This window comes from Anomaloglossus baeobatrachus, chromosome 7 (genome assembly GCF_048569485.1).
Source record: "Anomaloglossus baeobatrachus isolate aAnoBae1 chromosome 7, aAnoBae1.hap1, whole genome shotgun sequence".
Taxonomy (NCBI): domain Eukaryota; kingdom Metazoa; phylum Chordata; class Amphibia; order Anura; family Aromobatidae; genus Anomaloglossus; species Anomaloglossus baeobatrachus.
In genome coordinates, this window is record NC_134359.1 from 286,047,221 (window position 1) to 286,074,264 (window position 27,044).

The following is a 27,044-nucleotide window of genomic DNA, read 5'->3' on the forward strand; positions in this document are numbered from 1 at the left end:
GCTGGGACTTGTAGTGCGCCGGGGACTTAGCGCCGACCGCGCTTTTACGGCGGCGGCGCTTATAACTTTAGTCCCCGGCCTTTGCGGCCTAGCTCCGCTTCGTTCCCGCCCCCTCCCTGTCAATCAGGGAATGGGACAGACGCTGTGCAATCGTCAGCGCCGAGGGCTGGAGCCTTATTTACATGCTCCAGCCCTCTCACTAGGCACAGTGGGACGCAGGTTTCCCGCTTTTGGTCTGAGCACGCCCAGGGCCCGCCCCCCCCTCCACAGGACGCCGGCAGCCATTCCTGCATGCAGTCTGGCTGGAGGAAGGACACAGGCTCTGGGAGACCCAGACTAGGGATTTCTGGCGACCACACACCCGCGTTTAGCGGGCGGTAAGCAGCACATTAGTGCTGGCCCCACTAGTGCCACAGTGTAGTATTGGTGTACTTTTTTCTGTACCAGACATATATATATATATATACCGTACTGTACGGTCGCTTCTTGGCTGTATACCCCTATATTGCTCTGAGGAGACAGCAACATGTCATCCACAAAACGCAAGGGTGCCAAGGCACGGGCTGTATACATTGCTTGTACAGCATGTGGGGCTAATCTACCAGCAGGCTCCAACGACTCTCATTGTGTGCAATGTTCAGTCCCAGTGGCACTTCGTCAGCCAGAGCCTATGGTGGTGGTAGCCCAGGCAGAGACGCCTGTGAACCCTGCCCCGGTGACGGGGACAGAATTTGCAGTCTTTGCTGATAAAATGTCTGTGACTATGACAAAAATCCTGGAGACCTTGCAGTCCAGGCCAGTTGCTCAGACCATGGACACTGCTGTGTCTATGTTCCCCGGTCCCCCTCAGTTGGAACTAATTCGTACTTCAAGGGGGTCCCAGGCATCACAGGCTGAGGGCTCTGACTCTGATGACAGTCCCAGGCCGCCTAAGCGAGCTCGCTGGGAGCGACCCTCCACGTCGTCACGCGGGTCAGGGTCTCAGCGAGAAGGGTCTCTATATGATGAGACAGAGATGGGTGATCAGGAGTCTTGTCCTGACACCGCACTCAATTTGGATACGCCAGATGGTGACGCCATGGTAAATGACCTTATAGCGGCCATCAATAGGCTGTTGGATATTTCTCCCCCAGCCCCTTCAGCAGAGGAGGCAGCTGCCCAGCAGGAGAAATTCCATTTCCTGTATCCCAAGCGTAAATTGAGTACTTTTCTGGACCACTCTGACTTCAGAGAATCAATCCAGAGACACCATGCTTATCCGGACAAGCGTTTTTCCAAACGTCTGAAGGATACACGTTATCCCTTTCCCCCTGACGTGGTCAAACGCTGGACCCAGTGTCCAAAAGTGGACCCTCCAATATCCAGGCTTGCAGCTAGATCCATAGTTGCAGTGGAGGATGGGGCTTCACTTAAAGATGCCAATGACAGACAGATGGACCTTTGGTTGAAATCTGTCTATGAAGCTATTGGCGCGTCGTTTGCTCCAGCATTCGCGGCCGTGTGGGCGCTCCAAGCTATTTCAGCTGGTCTGGCACAGGTGGAATCTTTCTTAAGTCCAGCAGTGCCGCAAGTGGCGTCCTTAACTACGCAAATGACTGCGTTTGCGACATACGCTATCAATGCGGTACTAGACTCTACGAGCCGTACCTCAATGGCATCCGCCAACTCTGTGGTTTTGTGCAGAGCCTTGTGGTTAAAAGAATGGAAAGCAGATTCTGCTTCTAAAAAAATGTTTAACCAGCTTGCCATTATCTGGTGACAGACTGTTTGGTGAGCAATTGGCGGAAATCATTAAACAGTCCAAAGGTAAGGACTCTTCCTTACCCCAGCCCAGATCAAGCAAACCTCAACAGAGGAAGTGGCAGTCAAAGTTTCGGTCCTTTCGAGGCTCGGGCAAGCCCCAATTCTCCTCGTCCAAAGGGACTCAGAAAGAGCAAAGGAGCTCTGATTCCTGGCGGACTCACTCACGCCCCAAGAAAGCAACCGGAGGTACCGCTTCCAAGGCGGCTGCCTCATGACTTTCAGCCGCCTCCCTTCGCATCCTCGGTCGGTGGCAGGCTCTCCCGCTTTTGCGACATTTGGCTGCCACAGGTCAAAGACCGGTGGGTAACAGACATTTTGTCTCACGGGTACAGGATAGAGTTCAGTTCTCGTCCTCCGCCTCGGTTCTTCAGAACTTCCCCACATCCCGACCGAGCAGATGCCCTTCTGCAGGCGGTGCATTCTCTAAGAGCAGAAGGAGTGGTGGTCCCTGTTCCTCTTCGGGAACAAGGACAAGGTTTTTACTCCAATCTCTTTGTGGTGCCAAAAAAGGACGGCTCATTCCGTCCTGTTCTGGACCTAAAACTGCTCAACAAGCATGTGAACGCCAGGCGGTTCCGGATGGAATCCCTCCGCTCAGTCATTGCCTCAATGTCTCAAGGAGATTTCCTAGCATCAATAGACATCAAAGATGCTTATCTCCACGTGCCAATTGCTACGGAGCACCAACGCTTTCTACGCTTCGTGATAGGAGACGACCATCTTCAGTTCGTAGCTCTGCCATTTGGTCTGGCGACAGCCCCACGGGTGTTCACCAAGGTCATGGCGGCAGTGGTAGCAGTCTTGCACTCTCAGGGACACTCTGTGATCCCTTACTTGGACGATCTACTTGTCAAGGCACCCTCTCAGGAGGCATGCCAACTCAGCCTGGGTATTGCACTGGAGACTCTCCAGACGTTCGGGTGGATCATCAACTTCTCAAAGTCAACTCTGTTACCGACCCAATCACTGACGTATCTTAGCATGGAGTTTCATACTCTCTCAGCGATAGTGAAGCTTCCGCTGGACAAGCAGCGGTCACTACAGACTGGGGTGCAGGCTCTCCTTCAAAGTCAGTCGCACTCCTTAAGACGCCTCATGCACTTCCTCGGGAAGATGGTGGCGGCAATGGAGGCGGTTCCGTTTGCGCAGTTTCATCTGCGCCCACTTCAATGGGACATTCTCCGCCAATGGGACGGGAAGTCAACATCCCTGGACAGGAAAGTCTCCCTGTCCCAGACGGCCAAGGACTCTCTGCAGTGGTGGCTTCTTCCCACCTCATTATCACAGGGAAGATCCTTCCTACCACCGTCCTGGGCGGTGGTCACGACAGACGCGAGTCTGTCAGGATGGGGAGCAGTTTTTCTCCACCACAGGGCTCAGGGTACGTGGACCCAGCAGGAGTCCACCCTTCAGATCAATGTTCTGGAAATCAGAGCAGTGTATCTTGCCCTACTAGCCTTCCAGCAGTGGCTGGAAGGAAGGCAGATCCGAATTCAGTCGGACAACTCCACAGCGGTGGCATACATCAACCACCAAGGGGGGACACGCAGTCGGCAAGCCTTCCAGGAAGTCCGGCGGATTCTGATGTGGGTGGAAGCCACGGCCTCCACCATATCCGCAGTTCACATCCCCGGCGTAGAAAACTGGGAAGCAGACTTCCTCAGTCGCCAGGGCATGGACGCAGGGGAATGGTCCCTTCACCCGGACGTGTTTCAGGAAATCTGTCGCCGCTGGGGAAGGCCGGACGTCGACTTAATGGCGTCCCGGCACAACAACAAGGTCCCAACCTTCATGGCATGGTCTCGCGATCACAGAGCTCTGGCGGCAGACGCCTTAGTGCAAGATTGGTCGCAGTTCCGGCTCCCTTATGTGTTTCCACCTCTGGCACTCTTGCCCAGGGTGCTACGCAAGATCAGATCCGACTGCAGCCGCGTCATACTCGTCGCCCCAGACTGGCCAATAGGGCGTGGTATCCGGATCTGTGGCATCTCACGGTCGGCCAACCGTGGGCACTACCAGACCGACCAGACTTGCTGTCCCAAGGGCCGTTTTTCCATCGGAATTCTGCGGCCCTGAACCTGACTGTGTGGCCATTGAGTCCTGGATCCTAGCGTCTTCAGGATTATCCCAAGGGGTCGTTGCCACCATGAGACAGGCTAGGAAGCCCACGTCCGCTAAGATCTACCACAGAACGTGGAGGATATTCTTATCCTGGTGCTCTGCTCAGGGAGTGTCTCCCTGGCCATTTGCATTGCCTAAATTTCTTTCTTTCCTGCAATCTGGGTTAGAAAAAGGTTTGTCGCTCGGCTCCCTTAAAGGGCAAGTCTCGGCGCTATCCGTGTTTTTTCAGAAGCGTCTAGCACAACTTCCTAAGGTGCGCACGTTCCTGCAGGGGGTTTGTCATATTGTACCCCCGTACAGGCGGCCGTTAGATCCATGGGATCTGAACAGGGTACTGGTTGCCCTCCAGAAGCCGCCCTTCGAGCCTCTGAGGGAGGTTTCACTTTCTAGACTATCACAGAAAGTGGCTTTTCTGGTAGCGATCACATCTCTTCGGAGAGTGTCTGAGCTAGCAGCGCTGTCATCCAAGGCTCCCTTCCTGGTCTTCCACCAGGACAAGGTAGTGCTGCGACCCATTCAGGAGTTTCTCCCGAAGGTGGTATCCTCTTTTCATCTTAATCAGGATATCTCTTTGCCTTCTTTTTGTCTTCATGCAGTCCATCGCTATGAGAAGGATTTACATTTGTTAGATCTGGTGAGAGCACTCAGAATCTACATTTCCCGCACGGCGCCCCTGCGCCGTTCGGATGCACTCTTTGTCCTTGTCGCTGGTAAGCGCAAAGGGTCGCAGGCTTCCAAGGCCACCCTGGCTCGATGGATCAAAGAACCAATTCTTGAAGCCTACCGTTCTGCTGGGCTTCCGGTTCCATCAGGGCTGAAGGCCCATTCTACCAGAGCCGTGGGTGCGTCCTGGGCATTACGACACCAGGCTACGGCTCAACAGGTGTGCCAGGCAGCTACCTGGTCGAGTCTGCACACTTTCACCAAACATTATCAGGTGCATACCTATGCTTCGGCGGACGCCAGCCTAGGTAGAAGAGTCCTGCAGGCGGCAGTTGCCTCCCCGTAGGGGAGGGCTGTCTTGGCAGCTCTAACATGAGGTATTTACCCACCCAGGGACAGCTTTTGGACGTCCCAATCGTCTGGGTCTCCCAATGGAGCGCCGAAGAAGAAGGGAATTTTGTTACTTACCGTAAATTCCTTTTCTTCTAGCTCCTATTGGGAGACCCAGCACCCGCCCTGTTGTCCTTCGGGATTTTTGGTTGTTTTTCGGGTACATATGTTGTTCATGTTGAATGGTTTTCAGTTCTCCGACGTTACTTCGGAGTGAATTTGTTTAAACCAGTTATTGGCTTTCCTCCTTCTTGCTTTTGCACTAAAACTGGTGAGCCAGTGATTCCACTGGGGGTGTATAGCCAGAAGGGGAGGGGCCTTACACTTTTTAGTGTAATTGCTTTGTGTGGCCTCCGGAGGCAGTGCTATACACCCAATCGTCTGGGTCTCCCAATAGGAGCTAGAAGAAAAGGAATTTACGGTAAGTAACAAAATTCCCTTCATCTAGCTATATATATATTAATTATATATATATATATATATATATATAATCTATATATCTAGCTATATATATATTAATTATATATATAGCTATATATATATTAATTATATATATAGCTATATATATATTAATTATATATATAGCTATATATATATTAATTATATATATATATATATATATATATATAGCTATATATATATTAATTATATATATATATATATATATATATATTAAATATATATATATAATATATATATAGCTATATATATATTAATTATATATAGATATATTAATTATATATATATATATATATATATAGCTATATATATATAGCTATATATAGATATATTAATTATATATATATATATATATAGATATATATATATAGCTATATATAGATATATTAATTATATATATATATATATATATATATAGATATATTAATATATCTCATAATTATATATAATTTATATTATATAAATTTATAATCTGTGTATAGTTTGTTTTTTTTCCCCCAAAACTGCTTTTCAACTGATGAGTAACTACTACACGCAGTGGGCCCTGACTCTTAAATATATAATAGTTTGCATGTCCATCAGTAGGGGCATCATACAAGAATTAATATATCTGGTCGGCTCCTCGGGGGCGGGGCTCAGAAGTGTCATTCGTCAATGTTAAAGGGAACCTGTCATCAGAAATTTCGCCCAAAAGCTAAAAGATTCCCCCTCTGCAGCTCCTGGGCTGCATTCTAGGAAGGTCCCTGTTATTATTGTGCCCCATGTGAGACCAAAATAAAGCCTTTATAAAGTTCTACCTTTTTGTATGCAGCTTCTGTAAATCTGTCACGGGGGCGGGCTTTCTGCCGTCCGTTATTTTGCCCCCTGGTCCTGTATGCCGCCCCCATCGCTCCTTTCCATAGCTGATGACACCGCCCACTGCTCCAGCCATCCCCGCGCATGCCCAGTGCCAGTCTCACAGGACTGAGCAGTGTGACCGCTGGTGACGTGTGCGCAGACAAGTGATTATGGGCGGGACTGTGACTGTTATCAGCAAGTACCCGCCCATAATCTCGTGAGCGTGCAAACCTCTCCAGCATTCACACTGAGCTCAGTGTAGATGCTAGACTGTATGGGCTGCTTCCAGGGATGACGTCCCTTTGTCATGTGATAGGGGCGTGTTCAAAATACTATCACATGACAAAGGGACGTCATCCCTGGAAGCAGCCCATACAGTCTAGCATCTACACTGAGCTCAGTGTGACCGCTGGAGAGGTTTGCGCGCTCACGAGATTATGGGCGGGTACTTGCTGATAACAGTCACAGTCCCGCCCATAATCACTTGCCTGCGCACACGTCACCAGCGGTCACACTGCTCAGTCCCGTGAGACTGGCACTGGGCATGCGCGGGGATGGCTGGAGCAGTGGGCGGTGCATCAGATATGGAAAGGAGCGATGGGGGCGGCATACAGGACCAGGGGGCAAAATAACGGACGGCAGAGAGCCCGCCCCCGTGACACATTTACAGAAGCTGCATACAAAAAGGTAGAACTTTATAAAGGCTTTATTTTGGTCTCACATGGGGCACAATAATAACAGGGACCTTCCTAGAATGCAGCCCAGGAGCTGCAGAGGGGGAATCTTTTAGCTTTTGGGCGAAATTTCTGATGACAGGTTCCCTTTAATAGTTATGTACCCTCTATCAAGATATATAAAGGTCTGATCGTTTAGTCTTTCTGACTGTCCAACATACTTTTTAATGTTGCAGGATAATTGGGGGGGACTTGTATTCTGGGGGCCGGGTTTGAAACATAAAATTAAACTTGTGCCTTTAAGACATTTATTTTCTTCTGCTATGACAGGTGCGGTCTCACACTTGTGCGATGTATGTTTTCTATCCAGCTGTAGTTACTCCAACACCAATTATGTAATTAGTATAATTGCCGTCTGCTGCAGGCGGTGCACAGAATTGCCAGATATGGCGGTGTTGTGTAACTGAAGATGTAGGATGTGCGGCACGCGGAAAACGCTATCAAAATGTTTAGTGTATACCCTTCGTGACATGCGACGTATGGAGTGGACTGCAAAGCTCAGTTGGCTTCATAAACTGCAGATTGCCGGCTGTGTTATACTGCCAGCACCTGCCTATAACAGGAGCTCCGGTTGCTGCTGTTTAACCCCTTAGATGCAGTTCTCAATTAGGCGGTCTGATCCTGGACGTCCATTATCGCACCCAATGTCCTAATTAAATTGGAAGTTGCAGATGACATTGTCATGGTCTACAGATGTCCCCCGTAGCCGCCATCTTTGTGCTCCTTGTATATGGAGAGCATTGCTAGACAATATAGTGCAATAGTAAAGTATTGAAGTGTATTGTGCAAAAGATCAGAGGAGCGCAGAATCAAGGGACCATGAGGGAGTGAGAAAAATAAATACAATGTGTAAAGAAGGTTAAAAAGAATATATGAAAGAACAATTCTAAACAAAATATGTAAGAAGGAATTAAACTATTAAAGTTCAGCTCATCCCTTCTGGCTATTTCAAATATTTGATATTAGTGTGTACGTAATTTTCTCTGACTATCTATTGTTAAAAGTAATTACTGCCCACCAGCAGAATAGTGAGTGCAGCTCTGGAGTATAATACAGGAGGTAACTCAGGATCAGTAATGTAATGTATGTACATAGTGACTGCACCAGCAGAATAGTGAGTGCAGCTCTGGAGTATAATACAGGAGGTAACTCAGGATCAGTAATGTAATGTACACAGTGACTGCACCAGCAGAATAGTGAGTGCAGCTCTGGAGTATAATACAGGATGTAACTCAGGATCAGTAATGTATGTACACAGTGACTGCACCAGCAGAATAGTGAGTGCAGCTCTGGAGTATAATACAGGATGTAACTCCGGATCAGTAATGTAATGTATGTACACAGTGACTGCACCAGCAGAATAGTGAGTGCAGCTCTGGAGTATAATACAGGAGGTAACTCAGGATCAGTAATGTATGTACACAGTGACTGCACCAGCAGAATAGTGAGTGCAGCTCTGCAGTATAATACAGGAGGTAACTCAGGATCAGTAATGTAATGTATGTACACAGTGACTGCACCAGCAGAATAGTGAGTGCAGCTCTGCAGTATAATACAGGTGGTAACTCAGGATCAGTAATGTATGTACACAGTGACTGCACCAGCAGAATAGTGAGTGCAGCTCTGGAGTATGCGGTAATACCGGAGGTATCTCCGGATTTTAACCATAAATTGTTTGACTGGTGATTACAGATTCTCCTCCTTATTGAGCCTTTATCTCTACATTCTTGGTTCTGGCTGTTTCTGTGATTAGCCGCCTCAAAATCTGCCACTTGGAAACAGTATTGATACCCAGCTTTCCCAGACTCCTGAGTGGCAGTTTTCCTTGTGATATGATTTGCAGTAACACCAGAATGTTACAGCGATTCCTGTGAGGCCCCTGTGTTATGTGATGTGCGGTGACCGTTGTGTGATATTCTCCTTCTTCCTCTTGATCTTGTGCACAGTGTTGCAGTATAATGACGGTGAAGCGGTGTTGTCCGTTTTTTACGTTGGGGCTGAGGACGCTGCGTCCGGAGGCGCGGAGCTGTCACTAATCCTCTGCCCGTTACATAATCTCCGCCGGTGACCAGATTACACGGCGCTGCTTTCTGTCTCGCCTGTTATCAGCTTGTGTTGGGTATTACATTAGCGGCACGTTTGTTTGCAGCAGATGGCGTCTTTTCTATAGATACCATTCTCTGCTGTTTAACCCATTCTGCAGCATTCAACGGCAGTGAAATCTGCAGCATTGTGTAAACTTCACCTAAGCAGATATGTAGCAGAGCTGACTGTGTCGTGTAAGGGTTTGTGCATCTGTAGAAATAATGTGGATCATGGATAACGTTAGAGACAGTTCTCCGCGCCGTGTGCCGGCACCGCTGTAAGCGAGGCTCCGCTGTCGCACACAATCTAAGGAGGAGACCGCTGCGGTTTCTGCAGAACAAAAAAGGTTTTTATTTTTCTTGGCTTTTACATTAACTTTTAATTGTGACTTTTAATTTGCAGTAATGTGGAGGACGTGTGTAGGTTTCCCGAGCTCCCTGCCCGGAAGCAGCTCACGTACCAGGCCAAACAGCTCATTGCCCGGGAGATCGAACTGGAGAAAATGAGGCGGTCTGAAGCTTTCCAGCAAGCGAGGAACGCGGGGAAGGTGAGCGCAGAGCGGCCATCAGACGTCAGAACACACACCTACATCACCAGAGACCTGCACTCACTATTCTGCTGGGGCAGTCACTGTGTACATACATTACTGATCCTGAGTTACATCCTGTATTATACTGCAGAGCTGCACTCACTATTCTGCTGGTGCAGTCACTGTGTACATACATTACTGATCCTGAGTTACCTCCTGTATTATACTCCAGAGCTGCACTCACTATTCTGCTGGTGCAGTCACTGTGTACATACATTACTGATCCTGAGTTACCTCCTGTATTATACTCCAGAGCTGCACTCACTATTCTGCTGGTGCAGTCACTGTGTACATACATTACTGATCCTGAGTTACCTCCTGTATTATACTCCAGAGCTGCACTCACTATTCTGCTGGTGCAGTCACTGTGTACATACATTACTGATCCTGAGTTACCTCCTGTATTATACTCCAGAGCTGCACTCACTATTCTGCTGGGGCAGTCATTGTGTACATCCAGGATATAACTCAGGATCAGTAATGTAATGTATATACACAGTGACTCCACCAGCAGAATAGTGAGTGCGGCTCTGGAGTATAATGCATCAGGTATCTCAGGATCAGTAATGTAATGTATGTACACAGTGACTGCACCTGCATAATAGTGAGTGCAGCTCTGGAGTGTAATACAGGATGTAACTCCGGATCAGTAATGTAATGTATTATACTCCAGAGCTGCAGTCACTATTATGCAGGTGCAATCACTGTGTACATACATTACATTACTAATCCTGCGTTACATCCTATATTATACTCCAGAGCTGCACTCCCTATTCTGCTGGGGCAGTCACTGTGTAAATACATTACATTACTGATCCTGCACTATACCTCAGAGCTGCACTCTCTCTTCTGCTCTTGCAGTCAGTGTTTTGTGTCAGGTGATGTATCTGGTTGCTGCTATTCCTGCCTTCCTCCGCTCTCTGCACGTGATGCATCAGTTCCTGTCTCCTCCGGGGCCCGCGGTCCAATTCCCCGGGATACGTACATGCTGACACACTCGGGCTAATTACCCATCAGTATTTATAGCGCTAGTGGAAACCTGTGCGCAGAGGAGAATGTGAAAACTTCCTGCAGATGCTGCTCGGGGACTGTCGTAAATGATGCAAGACCACGGCCATCACCAGTCAGCCATTGTCCTGCTCCGCCGGGGTCTTATAACAAGGCTGCCTTTATATCGGGCAGTAATAGTGCGCTTTATTTGGGGGGGGGGATAAGCTGGTATATTGTCATCAGATCCCAGCACAATCCTTGCACTGCTAGAAGCTATTTCTTCTCCTGCCCCTAGTGGTGAATGCCGGTACTGTACCCCATCATTTGACAATTAGTGCTGACGTCAGCGCCTCTGTCCCCTCATTACTTGCAGGAGGATTAAGTCCTTGGTTACCTTGTAGCAGTCATTATTCTTATGATTACCCCTGTGGTGCGATGGAGCTCCCTGAAGACGCAGAGTGGAGTAACATCATGTCCCCATAAGACCATGTGTTTACATTGTATCCCAGATACCACCGGCAGCGGAGACACAAGGGGTGACGGGCACAGCCGCTGGCATGAAGATCCCTGGCCTCTTATACAAAGACTTCAGCTGATGAAATCACCGGAGAAGTTAGGAGATGTCCCGAGACTGGATCATGTTGTGATGGAGTTATAGGTGTCCAAAACCGGCTTCTTCTCTAGTGCCCTCCTGGTCAGTACAGACACTGACGTAATAAAAGTGCTACTTCTCCGGGGCCTTCACAATTTGGACATTACAACAATGTGGTCTTCAAAAACAGTCTTAAGTTGTGTTACCGCTCTTCCTGCACTGACCAGGAGCGCACTAGAGAAGAAGCTGCACGTCATCGAAGGCGACAGGTTCTCTTTAAGTCATTAGAAGAATGTTTTTTGGTTTACGATGCCATCACCGACTATTTTCTTTTTTTGTTCTATGCAGGAGGACGTTGGCAAGAAAACAACGGAGAAACTCGAGAAAGAGTCCGCGGTAAAACCGGCTGCCACACCTGCTTCGCTGAACCACGAGCAGCGGCTGGAGAATATCGTGAAGAAGGCGACATTTGAGGAGAAGGTTGGAGGACCATAAACTTTTACTGCCCCCCCATCACCCCCCCCCCACCTTAAACCCCCCTACACACACACACACACACACACACACACACACACCTCTACATGAAAATTTGTATCCCCGTACAGAGGCGAGGTGCACACACTGAGCCCCCCATGTATGGAGATTGGAGACTATAAATCGGGTCAAGAACACAGGATTTGTTGTTAACCCCTTAACGACCCATGACGTACTGGGTACGTCATGGATCGTGTGAGGTTAATCCCCGCCCAAATCAGCTGTTTTCAACAGCTGACATGTGTGCCTGCTAGTCGCGGGTGGAGTCGCTTCCACCCGCGACCAATAACCCCTTACATCTCGCTGCCAAAATCTGGCAGAGAGATGTATATGCGCGCCGCCATGACAGTGACTTACTCCGCCCCCATCAAAAGTCGCGTGACATGATCACGTGACTTTCAGTGGTTGCCATGTGATGACGCCTGTAGCTAACATGAGTCACTTCCTCTCAATGCTGGAATACAGCCGGCATTGAAAGTAAAGCACCGTCTCTGCAGATCTCAGCTCCGCAGCTGTGATCTGGAGATAGTGCAGAGCGATCGGATTGCTGATCGCTATAGCCCCATAGGGGGACTAGTAAAATAAAAAAAAGTTAAAAAAAAAGTTTTAAAAAAAGAATAAAACCTAAAAGTTCAAATCACCCCCCCCTTTCACCCCATTGAAAATTAAAGGATTAAAAAAATAAAAATATACACATTTGGTATCGCCGCGTTCAGAAATGTCCGATCTATCAAAATATAAAATCATTTAATCTGATCAGTAAACGGCGTAGCGTCAAAAAAAAATTCCAAGCGCCAAAAATAAGGTTTTTTTTTTGGTTGCCGCAAAATGCAATAACAGGCGATCAAAACGTAGCATCTGCGCAAAAATGGTACCGTTAAAAACGTCAGCTCGAGACGCAAAAAATAAGCAGTCACTGAGCCTCCGATCCCGAAAAATGAGAACGCTATGGGTTTTGGAAAATGGCACAAAACGTGCGCCACTTTTTTTGGACAAGCTTGTGAATTTTTTTAACCCCTTTAAATACAAGTAAAACGATTTCATGTTTGGTGTCTACAAACTCGCACCGACCTCAGGCATCACACCCACACATCAGTTTTACCATATAGTGAACACTGTGAATAAAATATCTCAAAAACTATTGTGCGATCACACTTTTGCAATTTTTCCGCACTTGCAATTTTTTTGCCGTTTTCCAGTACAGTGTATGGTAAAACTTTTTATGGTTTCAATTAAAAGTACAACTCATCCCGCAAAAAACAAGCCGTCATATGGCAAGATTGACGGAAAAATAAAAAGTTACGGCTCTCGGAAGAAAGAGGAAAAAAACAAAATGCCCTGGGGCTGAAGGTCCTTTAACGGACCTTAGGTAAAATAAATCTATGCTAATTTTTTTTATTTATTTATTATTTAGCCAGAAAAAGATTTCTTTGGACGCCAAATTGTAAAGAAAGTGACCCCTACTGTTACAGGTAAAAAGCTCTGCCTAATTTGTAGGACCCGATGTTGGCTCCGTTTTACCATGTGGCTCTCGGCCACGGGTCCACGTAATCAACCAATCACATTTTATGTAGATGCCCCATCTCCTTGTGTATAAGGGGGTCCTATGGACAGGTTTCAAATTGTACGGGGGCCGAATAATGGTGTTAACTGAGCAAAAACAGGTTTGTTCACTTTATAAGGGCAGGGAATTGCATATCTTAAGTCTTCCTTCTGTCTTCATTTCTGACAGTTAAATTGGAGACCTCTTTAAATCTGCTGAAATAAAACTTAATTCCTCTATCGCCTCATTGGGGGACACAGGATACCATGCTGTGTCCCCCAATGAAGTTTCAGAGAAAAGATTTTATGGAGAGTACCCGAAATCTTCTTTTCTCTATCGCTTCATTATGGGACACAGTATTCTATCCTGTGTCCCCCAGTGAAGGCTCCAAAAAAGATTTTACGGGGAGTACCCAAAATCTTTTTTACGGGGAGTACCCAAAATCTTTTTTACGGTGAGTACCCAAAATCTTTTTTACGGTGAGTACCCAAAATCTTTTTTACGGTGAGTACCCAAAATCTTTTTTACGGTGAGTACCCAAAATCTTTTTTACGGTGAGTACCCAAAATCTTTTTTACGGTGAGTACCCAAAATCTTTTTCACGGTGAGTACCCAAAATCTTTTTTACGGTGAGTACCCAAAATCCTCTTTTTTACGGTGAGTACCCAAAATCCTCTTTTTTACGGTGAGTACCCAAAATCCTCTTTTTTACGGTGAGTACCCAAAATCCTCTTTTTTACGGTGAGTACCCAAAATCTTGTTTTCTCTATCGCTTCATTGTGGGACACCGCATTCTGTTGTGTTCCCCAGTGAAGGCACAAACAGAGTTTATGGTGAGTACCCAAAATCTTCTTTTTGAGGGTAAAACACCGGTATATTAAGGCAGGTCTCCGACTTGTCCTTTTCTGCAGTTCCTCTTTAAATTTTGTTATCCCTGATTCTGCATTTTTGGGGGCCGCCATCTTCGCCGGCGCTCACAGGAAAGTGGTCAATCAAATTTTTATGATGAAGCTCATAAAGTAGCTGAGACTATCACGGAGGAGACATCCACTGAGGCGAGTCTTCTATCTTCCTGCCCGTACATATTTTATACACATTGATCCGCTGCCTCGTATTATGAGCCCCTGTGGAGCGCTGCGCAGCTGCGGCCCCTTCATACGGCGACCCCTCCCCCGGTGCATTATCTGTGATGTATGGGGAGAGGTGACGTCAGTAAAGGCTCCGGCCGCCTCGTCCCTTCTACTCTCAATTATTAATGATTTTTTTTTTTTTATCCACCTAAACTCCATTCGCTTTTCTGGAAAGGATGAATGACAGCCAATATGGCTGCCCCTGGGAACAGGCGTTGGGACCCAGTTTTTTTTTTTTGCAGTCCTAAATGATAAATCTGCAGCGAATCATAAACGTTTAGGCCCCTAGAAATTCTTTGTATTCAGTTTGTGTGAGGCAAACCCTGGGATATGAAGATGAATTATGACTTCCAGTCATAATCGCTCTCATCACTCCATGGCAGTGCCCCCTCCCTTCTTGTTCTCAGATGTCCAGCATCTGTGAAGGTGTCACATCCTAGCAACACATCCCGTGGCCATCTCCTGTGATATGGAGATTAGGTGATGTGGGAACAATGGACACAGGATGACTCCCTGCCGTCACCCTGTAGCAGGGGCTGCTATCTAATTAGCAAGCTTGGAAGTATCCAGACAGGACGACTCCAGTAAAAAAATGGTTCATATCTCGCAAGCCATATTTCCGATAAATATGGCAACCATAAAAATGGTGTCTCCGCATGCGGACGATGCTGGCACACCCTTTTTATGGGAGCAGGACCTGGGGAAATACCCCAGGCGTGATATCAGCCAATGGGGAACTAGTAGACAAGTCATGAGTCCTCTCGTTCTGTAGCTAAATTCATAGCTGTCACAATGAGAGCGTCGGCGTCCGCCTACGATGCTCCCATGCCAAGTTATGGCCATATTCCATGTTGTGGATTTTGTCCATAACTCCAGCCAGGGGTGGAGCAGTGCTCCCTCTGAGGTCACTAAGGTAGGAGGGGACCTGGATTTGCCCAGGTTGATAACCCTACTTCGGCCATTTTCCAGTGTTCTTCTGCTCGGGGGCCTGGTTGGGAAAGACCTGTGAGGGAGTTCCTGGAAACCTGGTCTACAGCGCCCCCCTGTGGCCAGACGCACAAGGTAACTGCTGGAACTGTGTATGCCTGTTTGTAACCCATGCTTTTGATTGTAACTGTACTCTGACATATGTATATTCTGTAGATCTCCTATTGTATATATTGTAGTTTCTAGTGTGCTTTAGGCTGATTAAATTATATAATTAATCTTGGGCTGTTCTGTTATCTCGATCTTGAATCCCACGTCTGTGTGTTCGGCTAATAGTTACCGTGAAGCGGTTGGTGGCAGCGAGTTGTGCCAAGGATTATTGTGGGGAGGCCAGTGAGATTCGGGGAGGTTTTATATATTCCGCCCGCGGAGGTCGGGGGAATATATACCCTACTCTCACCGGGGACCCTTCAATAATCGGCATAAGTAGTATAGCGGCCTCCTTGCTTATTGTCGGGCAATTCCATAATTGGCCTGACTATAAGAGGGGCGCTAGAGAGCACGTCACGTGCTCTGTCTGTCGGTCGGGAGGTATAAAGGAGGGGTGACCCCCACTTGTTACCCCCCGATTGTGACGTACTGGTAGCCAGCGCGGGGGATTTCTGAGTGACCCCCCCGGTGGTTCGTGACAGTTTGTATCTAAGACGTTTTCATTTCTCCGCAGCAAATGCCAAACCAGAAGACTGTGTAGAAAAGAAGATGGGGACGGCCGTGGGAAACAGTCACGTCTGGTTCCGGTTTAACGAAGGGGTTTCCAACGCTGTGAGGAGGAACGTTCACATCAAGGATCTGTTATGATGGTGGCAGCAGAAATGTATAGATCGTGTCTAGACAGTCCCCAGTTTGTGTAGACGGCGATGCGGGGTGTTTATGCCACTAAATGCCAGCGCGATCCTGGGAAATCATGAATTGTTTCTTATATATGGCCGTTTGGCAACTTGTTCATATTGTTCATATATTTGTGAAAAAATGTATACAGATTGTGTTTTGTATTAAAATTATAAAGAAGTAAATTTCCTACATTATTATATAGTTACTGTGTGTAAGGCTAAGTGCACACGAAGTAATTTTTTTTCTGGCCAGGAAAAAACTTTTTTTTTATCTATTGAAAAAAGGAAACCGCAGGAATATAAACTCCAAAGAATTGACATGCAGATTTTGTTACAGAAAAAAGCAGCAAGGTAAAAAAAAAAAAAGCAATGTGGGTACAGCAGGTTAGGATTCTCAGACTTTGCTGGCAGGATTTTTTTCCATGCACTATATTGATTAGGCTCTGTGGCAGATTTTAAAGGAAGAAAATAAAAAAGAGAATTTTGTTACTTACCGTAAATTCTTTTTCTTATAGTTCCGTCATGGGAGACCCAAACCACGGGTGTATAGCTACTGCCCCCGGAGGAGACACAAAGTTACTACACTCAAAAACGTGTAGCTCCTCCCTCCTAGCATATACACCCCCTGCTAGCCAGATCTAGCCAGTTTAGTGCAAAAGCTGAAGGAGGACATCCACCCACAAGAAGAGAGAGTAAAATCCGGAAGAACCGGAACCTCTGTCTACAACAATAACAGCCGGTGAAGACACACGGAACAAGAAACCTGCCAACAGGCAATAGGGAGGGTGCTGGGTCTCCCATGACGGAACTATAAGAAAAAGAATTTACGGTAAGTAACAAAATTCTCTTTTTCTTTATCGTTCCTATGGGAGACCCAAACCATGGGACGTTCAAAAGCAGTCCATGGGTGGGAATAAACAGACAACTGAGAAGCAGGCAAACCTAACTTCACAAATGGGCGACAGACGCCGGAAAAATGCGTCTGCCCAAGCCCACGTCTGCCAAAGCATGAGCATGCCTTGGGAAGTGCTTCGAAAAAGTATGCAGACTAATTCGAGCTGCAGTCTGACAGACCTACTGAGCCGTAACCTGGTGCCTGAAAGCCCAAAAAAAGGCGCCGACAGGTCTGATCAAATGTGCTCTGATCCCCGGCGGGGAAGGCACTTGAGTACACTCGTAGGTCTCGGAAATGGCCGACCTAAGCCGACATCAGGGTCGGCTTAGATGCCGAGAGACCGTTACGCTGACGAACAGTCAGCACCAGAGAGGTGCACCGCCTAATAACGGCGGTGCGAGACACATAGATCCGGAGCGCCCGCACCAGATCCAGGATATACAACGCTTCCTCAAGCGATGAACAGGAGCCGGACAAAAGGAAGGCAGGAACATTGCCCCAGATAAGGTGGAGGCAGAAACCACCTTAGGGAAAAAAGTCCGGAGTCGGACGAAGACCACCTTGTCTTGATGCAAAAGACCAAAAAAGGGGGTGACTCCGAGAGAGTGCAGCCAGAACTCTCTGGCGGGAAATTATAGCCACTAGAAAGAGTACTTTCTGTGAAAGATGAAACAACGAAACCTCCCCAAGAGGCGCAAAGGGGGGTTTCCGGGAACCGGGAGGACCGGATTAAGGTCCCAGGTCTCCATAGGCCGCTGGAAAAGCGGAATGATGTGAGATGCGCCCTTAAAGGAGCGCACCGGAGCCAGCCGGACGATACGCCGCTGGCACATACTGACAGAGCCGAGACCTGTCCCTTAATGAGGGATAGTCCTAGCTGTAGACCGGACTGTGGCAGGGACAGGAGGGTCGGCAAGGCCAAAAAGGTCAAAGGACACTTTGGAGCTCGAGTCATAGCGGAGATGACTTCAGGAAGGATATCAGAAGTCGCCAAGATCCAGGACTCAAGAGCTACGCCGTCAATCTGAGAATCCAGAATTCTGACGGGAAAAACGGACCTCTCGAGAAAAGGTCTGAACGGTCCGGAAGATGCCATGGCAACCCAACGGACAGAAGGAGCAGGTCAGAGTACCAAGCCTGCTTGGGTCAGTCTGGAAGAATGACCCGACGGCCCCCTTTACCGATCTTGCGCAGGACTCTGGACAAGAGGTAGGGGGTGAAATTCGAAAAGAGACAAAGCTGGGATCAAACATGAACCAGTGTGTCTACCGCAAAACCTGAGGATTGTGGACCACGGTTGGACAGCTGAAATAGCCTGCCTCGTAGTTTTCACATCTAGGATGTGGACTGCGGATACGGTGGACTAGGAGTCCCTTGTCCACTGAAGAATGTTGAGCCGCCAAGATTGCCAGCTGATGTAGGAAAACGCTGTCACGTTGTCCGACTGGACTCGAATGTGCCTAGCCGCCCACAGATGGTGAAGGCTTAGAGAGCCAGAAATACAGCTCTGATTTCCAGCACATTGATCCAGAGGGCTAATTCGGACAGAGTCCAAGCGCCCTGCGCTCCACGGTGGAGATATACTGCTCCCAAGGCGGATAGGCTAGCATCCTGGTGAGGATCACCCGGGACGGGCCAGAAAGGAGCGCCCCTGAGACAGAGTGGCCGAAGCCACCACTGAAACGAGCCCCTGGTCAGTGGCGAAGCCACCACCCCGTGGGAGGATTGAGTTCGCTTGTACAGTGGAAAACATCCAGTCTCAGAGGACGCAGGAGAAACTGGGCAAGGAACCGCTTCCATTGACGCCCTGAGAACCTCTGGTTCGAAGTCAGAGTGGACTTGGACAGAAAGACAAGCCACCCGAATAGGTCAGAGTGGCGAGAGTGAGCGAAGCACTCTGCTAAGAGTCAGCACTGGATGAAGCCCCGACAAGAAGGCCGTCCAGGGCAAAAGATCACTGCCAAACCCTAGGGGGGCAGGACCCTAATCACAGCTGCCCCAATGAGAATACTCGAGGGAAGAGCCACGAATTGGACCACTCTGTCAAAACGTAGTCAACGCTGGTGTGAAACTGCGATTGACTCCTGCCGATAGGCATCTCTGATGCCGATGGCTGCTAGGGAATCTCCTTGGGTTCTTGATTGATCCGGTGAAAAAAAACACACGGAACAAAACCGAGACTCCATGTGAAAACGCCCCACCTGGCTATGCTTGAAAAGCTAAAGATCCAGGTCGGAAGGCACCGCCCTCTTCGGGGACTAGGAATAGATTTAAGCAAAAATCTCAGAACCGTTCCCAGTCGGGAACCGGTACAATTACTCCATTGGCCAGCAAGAAAAGCCACGGCCTGTGAGAAGGCGGCGGCCTTGGAGCCGGGAGGAGTTGACAGAAAAAATCTGTTTGGCGGGTGGACAGAAGTCCATCCTGTAGCCAAGGGAGATATAATCTCGCCCCCACTGAACGGAGACGTGTTAGAACTCTAAGTCGCCAAGTGGAGAGAGCCTGCCACCGACCAAGGAGGTTGTTGGCGTGGCTAAATAGCTCGGAGGAAGCTGACTCAGTGACAGCATCTCCTGCGGTCTTCTGAAGACGCAGCTTCGAGCCATTTGGTTCTATGAACCTAGGCCGAGCTTGTTCTGTCCCCACTTAAAGGCGATGGAAGGTGCGTAGTTGTGAGAGGTTGTGAGAGTCTTACCTTCGTTTTTCCTATAGGTGGGGCAGACAGGACCTTGAGCACTCCAGAGTGAAAACATGCACAAGCTGAGATGAAACAATGGTGGTTTATTTTCTCCAAAGGTCAGGACATGCAGAGTGCAGTAATCCAAGTACCTGGCATTGAAATCTCGAGTGATGCTTGCCTCTGTAGCTACTACGTGTGGTCAGAAGACTTTGCTCCTAGTAGCTCAAGTAAGGGATGTTGCTCTCACAAAAGCTCTGACTGGAATGACAAGCCAGGAAGTGATGCAAGAGGGTCATCAGACACTCCCATGGGCTGAGCAAAAGAAACAGAGGAGCTGAAAAGTCTGACCAGTAGATGGCAGCAGAGACAGGCATGAAAAACATTAAATAACAGTTTTAACTAAGACAAATAGAACAGCACACTCCCCGTCTGAAATTCACTTTGGGGATTTCACTATTGAGTCCATAATACAACCTGAAAGGAAAGGCATGTTAAATGCAAAAACAAGCTCAATTGAGTCCAAAACAAGAAGGATGGCTTAAAGTTCAGGTCCGGTAGCGTTCATCCTGTAGGGACGCTCTCTATGGGCAAAAGCAGAACAAGTTCGTGGATTGGCCTTGCAAAGGTCTTCGTCTCACCTTTCCTGATGACCTTTAGCTCCACCTTCCGAACATTGCCGTCCTGACTAGGCAGTATCCTAGTAATTAGTCCCATAGGCCAGTCAGTCCTTTCTGTGGTCTGATCTTTCATGAGGACTAGGTCTCCTTCCTTGAGGTTCGGCTTGGGATGTCGCCACTTCTTTCTTCCCTGAAGAATGGTGAGGTATTCCTTCCTCCATCGGTTCCAGAAGTAGTCAGCCAAGTATTGAACCCGTTTCCAGTGTTTTTGATACGTGTTCGCGTGGGTGAACTCTCCGCTGGGCATTACCACGTTGTCAGTTTTTTGGGTAATGAGAATAGTAGGAGTTAATATGGTTGGTGTTTCTGGATCCATGGTCACCGGCACAAGGGGTCTTGAATTGATAATGGCTGAGACTTCAGCTAAAAGAGTGACTAGAGTCTCATGTGTGAGTCTTGAGGAATTGACGTCCATTAGCATGGAGTTCAAGATGTTGCGTGAAATCCCGATCATCCTCTCCCAGGAACCTCCCATGTGAGAACTGTGAGGGGGATTGAAGATCCAGGTGCAACCTTTCTCTGCCAGCTGATCTTGGATAGGTTTGGTGTCGATGTTCAGTTCTCTACATGCACCGACGAAGTTGCTTCCACGGTCAGACCTCAGCTGTTTCACTGGTCCTCTGATGGCAAGGAACCTTCTCAAGGCGTTGATTAGGCTGGAGGTATCCATGGACTCTAACACCTCAATGTGAACGGCTCGAACACTCATGCAGGTGAATAACACGGCCCACCGCTTGCTGTTTGCTTGGCCTCCGCGAGTTCTGCGTGTGGACACCATCCATGGTCCGAAAACGTCTAGGCCCACGTAGGTGAAAGGTGGCTCTGTGGAAAGTCTGTCTGTAGGCAAGTCAGCCATTTGCTGGTATAGTTGTTTTCCTCTCGCTTTACGACAGTGCACACAATCGTGTAGTATTTGTGCTACACGTCTCTTCATTCCAATAATCCAGAGGCCTGCAGACCGTAAAGCACCTTCTGTAATTTGCCTGCCTTGGTGTTCAGTCTTTTCATGGTGGTGTCGGATCAGCAAGACTGTAACATGGTGTTTGTTGGGAATGATGAGAGGATTTTGTTCTGCAACTCCAAGATGAGCCTGATTTAAACGACCACCAACTCTCAGTAAGCCGAAACTGTCAATGACTGGGTTTAAATTGGCGAGAGGACTTCTTAATGGAATCTGCTGTTTGTTGTATAAACACTTCCATTCTATGGCGAATTCACTCTGTTGGAGGTGGCGTATTATGAGGGACTCGCTATGGGAGATGTCCTCAGCAGAAAGGGCTTTGTGGCAGACATGCCAGCGATGACAGTCTTTGGTTTTAAGGTCAGTACGACAGCATCCGGCGATATGCACTAACCTAGCGACAGTCCTGACGAGCCTCATCCAGCTGGAGAAACGTTCAAAACGTTGGCAACCGAGGTTGGAAGTTTTTTCTGCACTGGTGGCCAGGGTATTGACTTCAGCTCGGACATCTGGATCGTTGTCTGGATCTAGGATGCTGAAGGCTTCCTGGACACCTTCTTCTGACTGTCTCAGCAGGAACTCTGGACCCGTAAGCCAAGAAGAGTTAGCAAAAGAACTTATAGACATAGGTCTAGTTGCGTGATCTGCTGGATTCAGTTCAGATGGTACATAACGCCATTGTTCTGGTTTGGAGGATCTCCTGATCCTTTCAATGCGGTTACTGACGTACACATAAAATCGTCTTGATTGATTGTAGATGTAACCTAAAACGACCTTACTGTCAGTGTAGTATTGGACCTCATCTATTTCGACACACAGTTCTTGTCGTATGAAGTCGGCAATTTCCACTGCCAAAACGGTGCCACAGAGTTCCAGTCTGGGAATGGTATGGTCGGGCTTCGGGGCCAGCTTCGCCTTGCCAAATACAAATCCAACGTAGTTTTGTCCGTTGGGGTCTGTCACTTTCAGGTATGCAACTGCTGCTATAGCTTCTGTGGAGGAGTCTGAGAAGATGTGCAGTTCCTTCTTTATGCTAGAGGTGAGGGAGATTTTGAGATAACATCTTGAGATGTGGATGTTGTTCAACCCACACAACGACTGTTTCCAAGCTTCCCATTTTTGCTGTTTGTCAGAAGGGAGTGGGGTATCCCAGTCCTTGACGGTTTCAGAGAATTGTCTCCGCAAGGATTTGCCTTGTATAGTGATAGGCGCCACAAATCCCAGTGGGTCGAACAAGCTGTTCACTATAGAGAGGACACCACGTTTTGTGAATGGCTTGTCTGAGCAACTTACTTGAAATCCGAAGGAGTCGGCTGCAAGATCCCATCTGATGCCCAGGCTCCTCTGCACGGGTGGACTGTCTAGCCCCAAGTCAATGTCCTTGAATCCAGGGGCGTGATCACCCGACTCAAAGGCTCTCATTACGGTCAGGCTATTGGAAGCAATTTTGTGTAACCTGAGTTTTGCCTGGGACAGCATGCCTTGAGTCCTTTTGAGCAAATCAATGGCTTCTTCCTCGGTGGGTAGTGATTTGAGCCCATCGTCTACATAAAAGTCTTTCTCAACAAAGCCTCTGGCATCTGTTCCATACTCGGACTCTCCCTCTAATGCGGTTCTCCGGAGACCATAGGTTGCAACTGCGGGTGAAGGGCTGTTTCCAAACACGTGGACCCTCATACGATATTCCACCATCTCTTTATTGGTGTCATTATCCTTGTACCACAGAAATCTGAGGAAGTTCCGGTGGTCCTCTCTGACTAGGAAACAGTGGAACATCTGTTCAATATCGGCAGTGATGGCGACAAGCTCTTTTCTGAACCTCAGCAATACTCCTACCAAGTTGTTTGTTAGGTTAGGACCTGTGAGGAGAACATCGTTAAGGGATACACCTTCATGTTTGGCGCTGGAGTCGAAGACAACCCTGATTTGATTCGGTTTTCGTGGGTGGTATACACCGAATGAAGGCAGATACCAACACTCTTCGTTCTTCTTCAAGAATGGAGCAGGTTCTGCGTGGTTGTTGCGGAATATTTTGTCCATAAAGGCAACAATATGTTCTCTCATTTCAGGTTTGCTGCTCATAGAACGCTGAAGAGAGTTAAATCTGGTCTGAGCTTGAGCTCGGTTGTTTGGGAGTCTTACCCTGGTAGATCGGAAGGGTAATGGAGAGACCCAATGGTTGGTTTTGTCTTTAGAAAACTCACAGTCCATTATTCCGATGAATTCTCTGTCCTCTACTGACAAGGCTACTTTATCGTCGTCCTTGGTTGTGAGAAAGACTGATCTTCCCAAGTTGTCGATATGCAGAGAAGAAGCGATGTCAGGTAGCTGTATTGTGTCTGGAGACTTCTCTTTCACTTCATAGTGATGAGGACATGGCTTTAAGCAGGTTGTGCGCCCATCTCCATGCACATAAGTCTTGAAGGAATCAATTTCTGATCGATTAACGCACACATTTCCTATGACTACCCATCCCAAGTCCAGTCTCTGGGCGTATGGTGCATAGTCAGGCCCATTACACTGCTGTCGCACCTTGTGTACCCTTAGATTGTCTCTGCCGAGCAGGAGTAGAATCTCTGCGTTATTGTCCAGAGGTGGAATAACACTAGCGAGGTGTCTTAGGTGTGGTTGATGAAATGCAGCTTCTGGGGTAGGAATTTCATTCCTGTGGCTGGGTATTTGGTCACATTCAACGAGCGTTGGTAGAGGTATTTCAGTCTTCCCATTGATAGGAGAAGCAATGAATCCCTGGGCTCTTCTGCCGCTAGTCTCAATGCGACCTGAGCAGGTGTTCAAGGTGTAGGGTTCTGATGGTCCATTAATTCCGAAGGCTTCAAAGAATTTGGTTCCTGCTAGGGACCGGTTGCTTTGGTCGTCTATGATGGCATACACCTTCATTGCCTTTTCTGGATGTCCCTCAGGATAAACCTTGATGAGGCATATTCGGGCACAACATTTCTGTGTTTGGCCCTCTCCACATACCTCTGAGCATGAGCAGGAGACGGCTGTGGTGGTGTCAGTCTGATTCTTGGGCTCCCCGCCATGACTTGGAGTGGGAGTGGTGGTGACTGCAGCCGGTGTGTCTCTAGCTAGCTGGGTTGGGTGCATGGCTGAAACGTGTTTTTCACTGTGACACTCCTCACACTTGACAATGGATTTACAGTCCTTGGCCATGTGTTCAAGTGATGCGCAGCATTTGAAACAGATCCCAAGCTCTGTGAGGACTTTCTTGCGCTCCTGTAGGGTTTTAGATCTAAACCCTCTGCACTTGTTCAGTGAATGCGATTTTTTATGGATGGGACATTCTTGATTGAAAGACTTATCTCGTGATGAGATGGTGTTCTGTTTATCTGTGCGTGCTGCAGGTGATGGTAGCTCAGTCTTCCTGACACTCACAGTGTTCTTAATGTCTCTGCGTTTGTGTATGGCACCTTCATACCTTGATGATGATGATGTTGCAGCTGCCGAAGTGTTGAACTCTAGGAAGTCGAGGCTGGGGTCGTTCCTCATCTGGGCCTGCTCATCAATGAACTTGCAGAACTGAATAAATGGGGGAAAGGTGACGTCATTCATTCTTTTGTACCTTGAGACTGACGTTGCCCATTTCTCCTGCAGACTGTATGGCAGCTTCACCACGATTGGGTTCACTCCATGGGCTGTATCCAGGTAGCACAGCCCAGACAGACGAGGGTCTCTTTTGGCGAGCTCCAGCTCCATGAGCAGATCACTTAGGTCTTGAAGCTTGTGGACTTCTTTAAGGTTGATCTTTGGGATGTCCTGCAGTCTCTTGAATAGGGCTTTCTCTATTGCTTCTGCGCTGCCAAAGGTGCGTTCCAGTCTCTGCCATGCAGCAGCGAGACCTGCTTCTGCTTGTCCCACATAGACGGTTCTGAGGCTCTTGATACGGTTTGTAGAGCCTGGGCCCAACCACTTGATCAGGAGGTCGAGCTCCTGTTCCGCAGTGAAGTTGAGATTTGCGATGGCTGCCTTGAAAGTTGCTTTCCAGGCCCTGTAGCTCTCTGCACGATCATCGAATTTCGTGAGACTAGTGTTGATTAGCTCTCTGCTCACCATGAACCTGGCAAACTCAGACATATCTGATTTCTCACCACTTGTTGCCACGACGACTCGTGATGCCCCTGGGGCGTATGGGCTGCCTGGCATGAATGGATGAGATGTTCCCGGGTAAAATGACGTTGCTGCAGGGTTGAGCTGTGGTTTAGCCTCTGTAGATTCTGATGACCGCTGCTTGAGCTGTGGAAGTGGGTCAGGAAACACTTGGTTGCCATCTTGCTGTGGTGGCTGTGTTTGAGAGGGCACCTTTTGGTGACTGTTATTAATTTGCTTGGGTGCTTTAGGTGGCACTGGCACTGGTAGAGGTAAGTTGGAGGTTTCGGTGTTGTCGGCTTGGACGGTACTGCAAACCGGGGTTGCTACAGGTAACTGATTCAGTACATAGTCTCTTGTGCGATCAACTGGATTGTCTGCTTCCAGTGGTGGCGAGTCAGCTGGATCAGGACCTTGGATCAATGCTTGCTCAAGTAGTCTCACTTTAGCTAGCGCAACTTCCTCTTCCATCTGTGACTGAAGAATCTTTATCCGAGCCTCCGCTTCTGCACTTTTGGCTTCTTCCTCTACTTCTCTTTCTGTGAAGGAACGTCTCACCTTGGATTCCTCTGCTCTTATGCGGGCCTCTAGTATCCTGTCGCTCAGGGCTGAGCTTCTTGAGGATGATGACCCGGATGACCGAGAGGAACGTCTAGATGAGGTTGATCGGTGTGATCTGGTTTCTTGCTGGTGAGAGATACGGTGTTCTGCCTTGTCTATGGCATTTTGCACCTTGGCATCTCTTTCTTTGTCCACCTCTTCTGCCTTGCTCAGGTCTGAAAGCGCTTCGTCAATTTTAGAGTCTTTTAGCAAGGTAATGTACCTTGTTGACAGTCTCTTGTATCTTTCATGAGCTGTGTTCAGCCGTTCCAGAGCGGCTTGTAAGCATGTGGCATCACCTGATGAGGATTCAAGTCTTGACATGTAATAGGTGACTCGTTCCCACTGTTCTTCCAGGTGTTCACATAGCTCATCTTTCATAGTGTGATAGTTTTCAGTGGCCTTTATCGTGGGTTTGGAAGAGCGCTTCGGTCGGACAACTTGGTCTGCTGAAAGCATGGGCTCTGCCTCCTGGGCTTCATAATGGACAGTATCAGGTTGTATTTGCTCTGTTTCAGCAGTGGGGAACTGTCCGAGGTCTTTTTCGGCCATTTTTATATAAGGTGTACTGTCTCTTTAAGAAACTTGACTTTTGAATAGGGGTCCAAAAATCGTTGTGCAGCTCTGCAAGGACTCCCTGATGAGATTCCCAAGGTGTCTTCAGTAAAACTTGGGGTTCGCAGTGCAGCGGTGTGCAGTAATGGGGTATAATGTACTGCAAGTCTATAGAAGGAGTATAGCAGGAGGGAAACAGCAGGTGCATAAACTGTCCCTTTACAATGCAGCAGAGGTGACACAGGACGTGGCAGATGGGAGAGCTTCCCCTTAGGCTTGTCC

At 48.0% G+C, this 27,044-nt stretch overlaps 1 protein-coding gene across 3 annotated transcripts in view; it reads left to right on the top strand.

Moving 5' to 3' along the window:
- Positions 1-16,470, top strand: part of CHTF18 (chromosome transmission fidelity factor 18) — a 250,478-nt gene extending 234,008 nt beyond the window's left edge. Inside the window, exons 19-22 of one of the 3 annotated variants that reach the window (XM_075318322.1) lie at positions 9,495-9,639; positions 11,612-11,743; positions 13,212-13,269; positions 16,122-16,470. In XM_075318322.1, coding sequence (XP_075174437.1) covers positions 9,495-9,639; positions 11,612-11,743; positions 13,212-13,269; positions 16,122-16,255 — 469 coding nt within the window. In that variant the 3' untranslated portion in view covers positions 16,256-16,470. Of the gene's footprint in view, positions 1-9,494; positions 9,640-11,611; positions 11,744-13,211; positions 13,270-16,121 lie in introns of those variants that run through there. The other 2 variants (XM_075318323.1, XM_075318324.1) reach the window with 2 other exon arrangements.
- Positions 16,471-27,044: the final 10,574 nt, after the last annotated feature.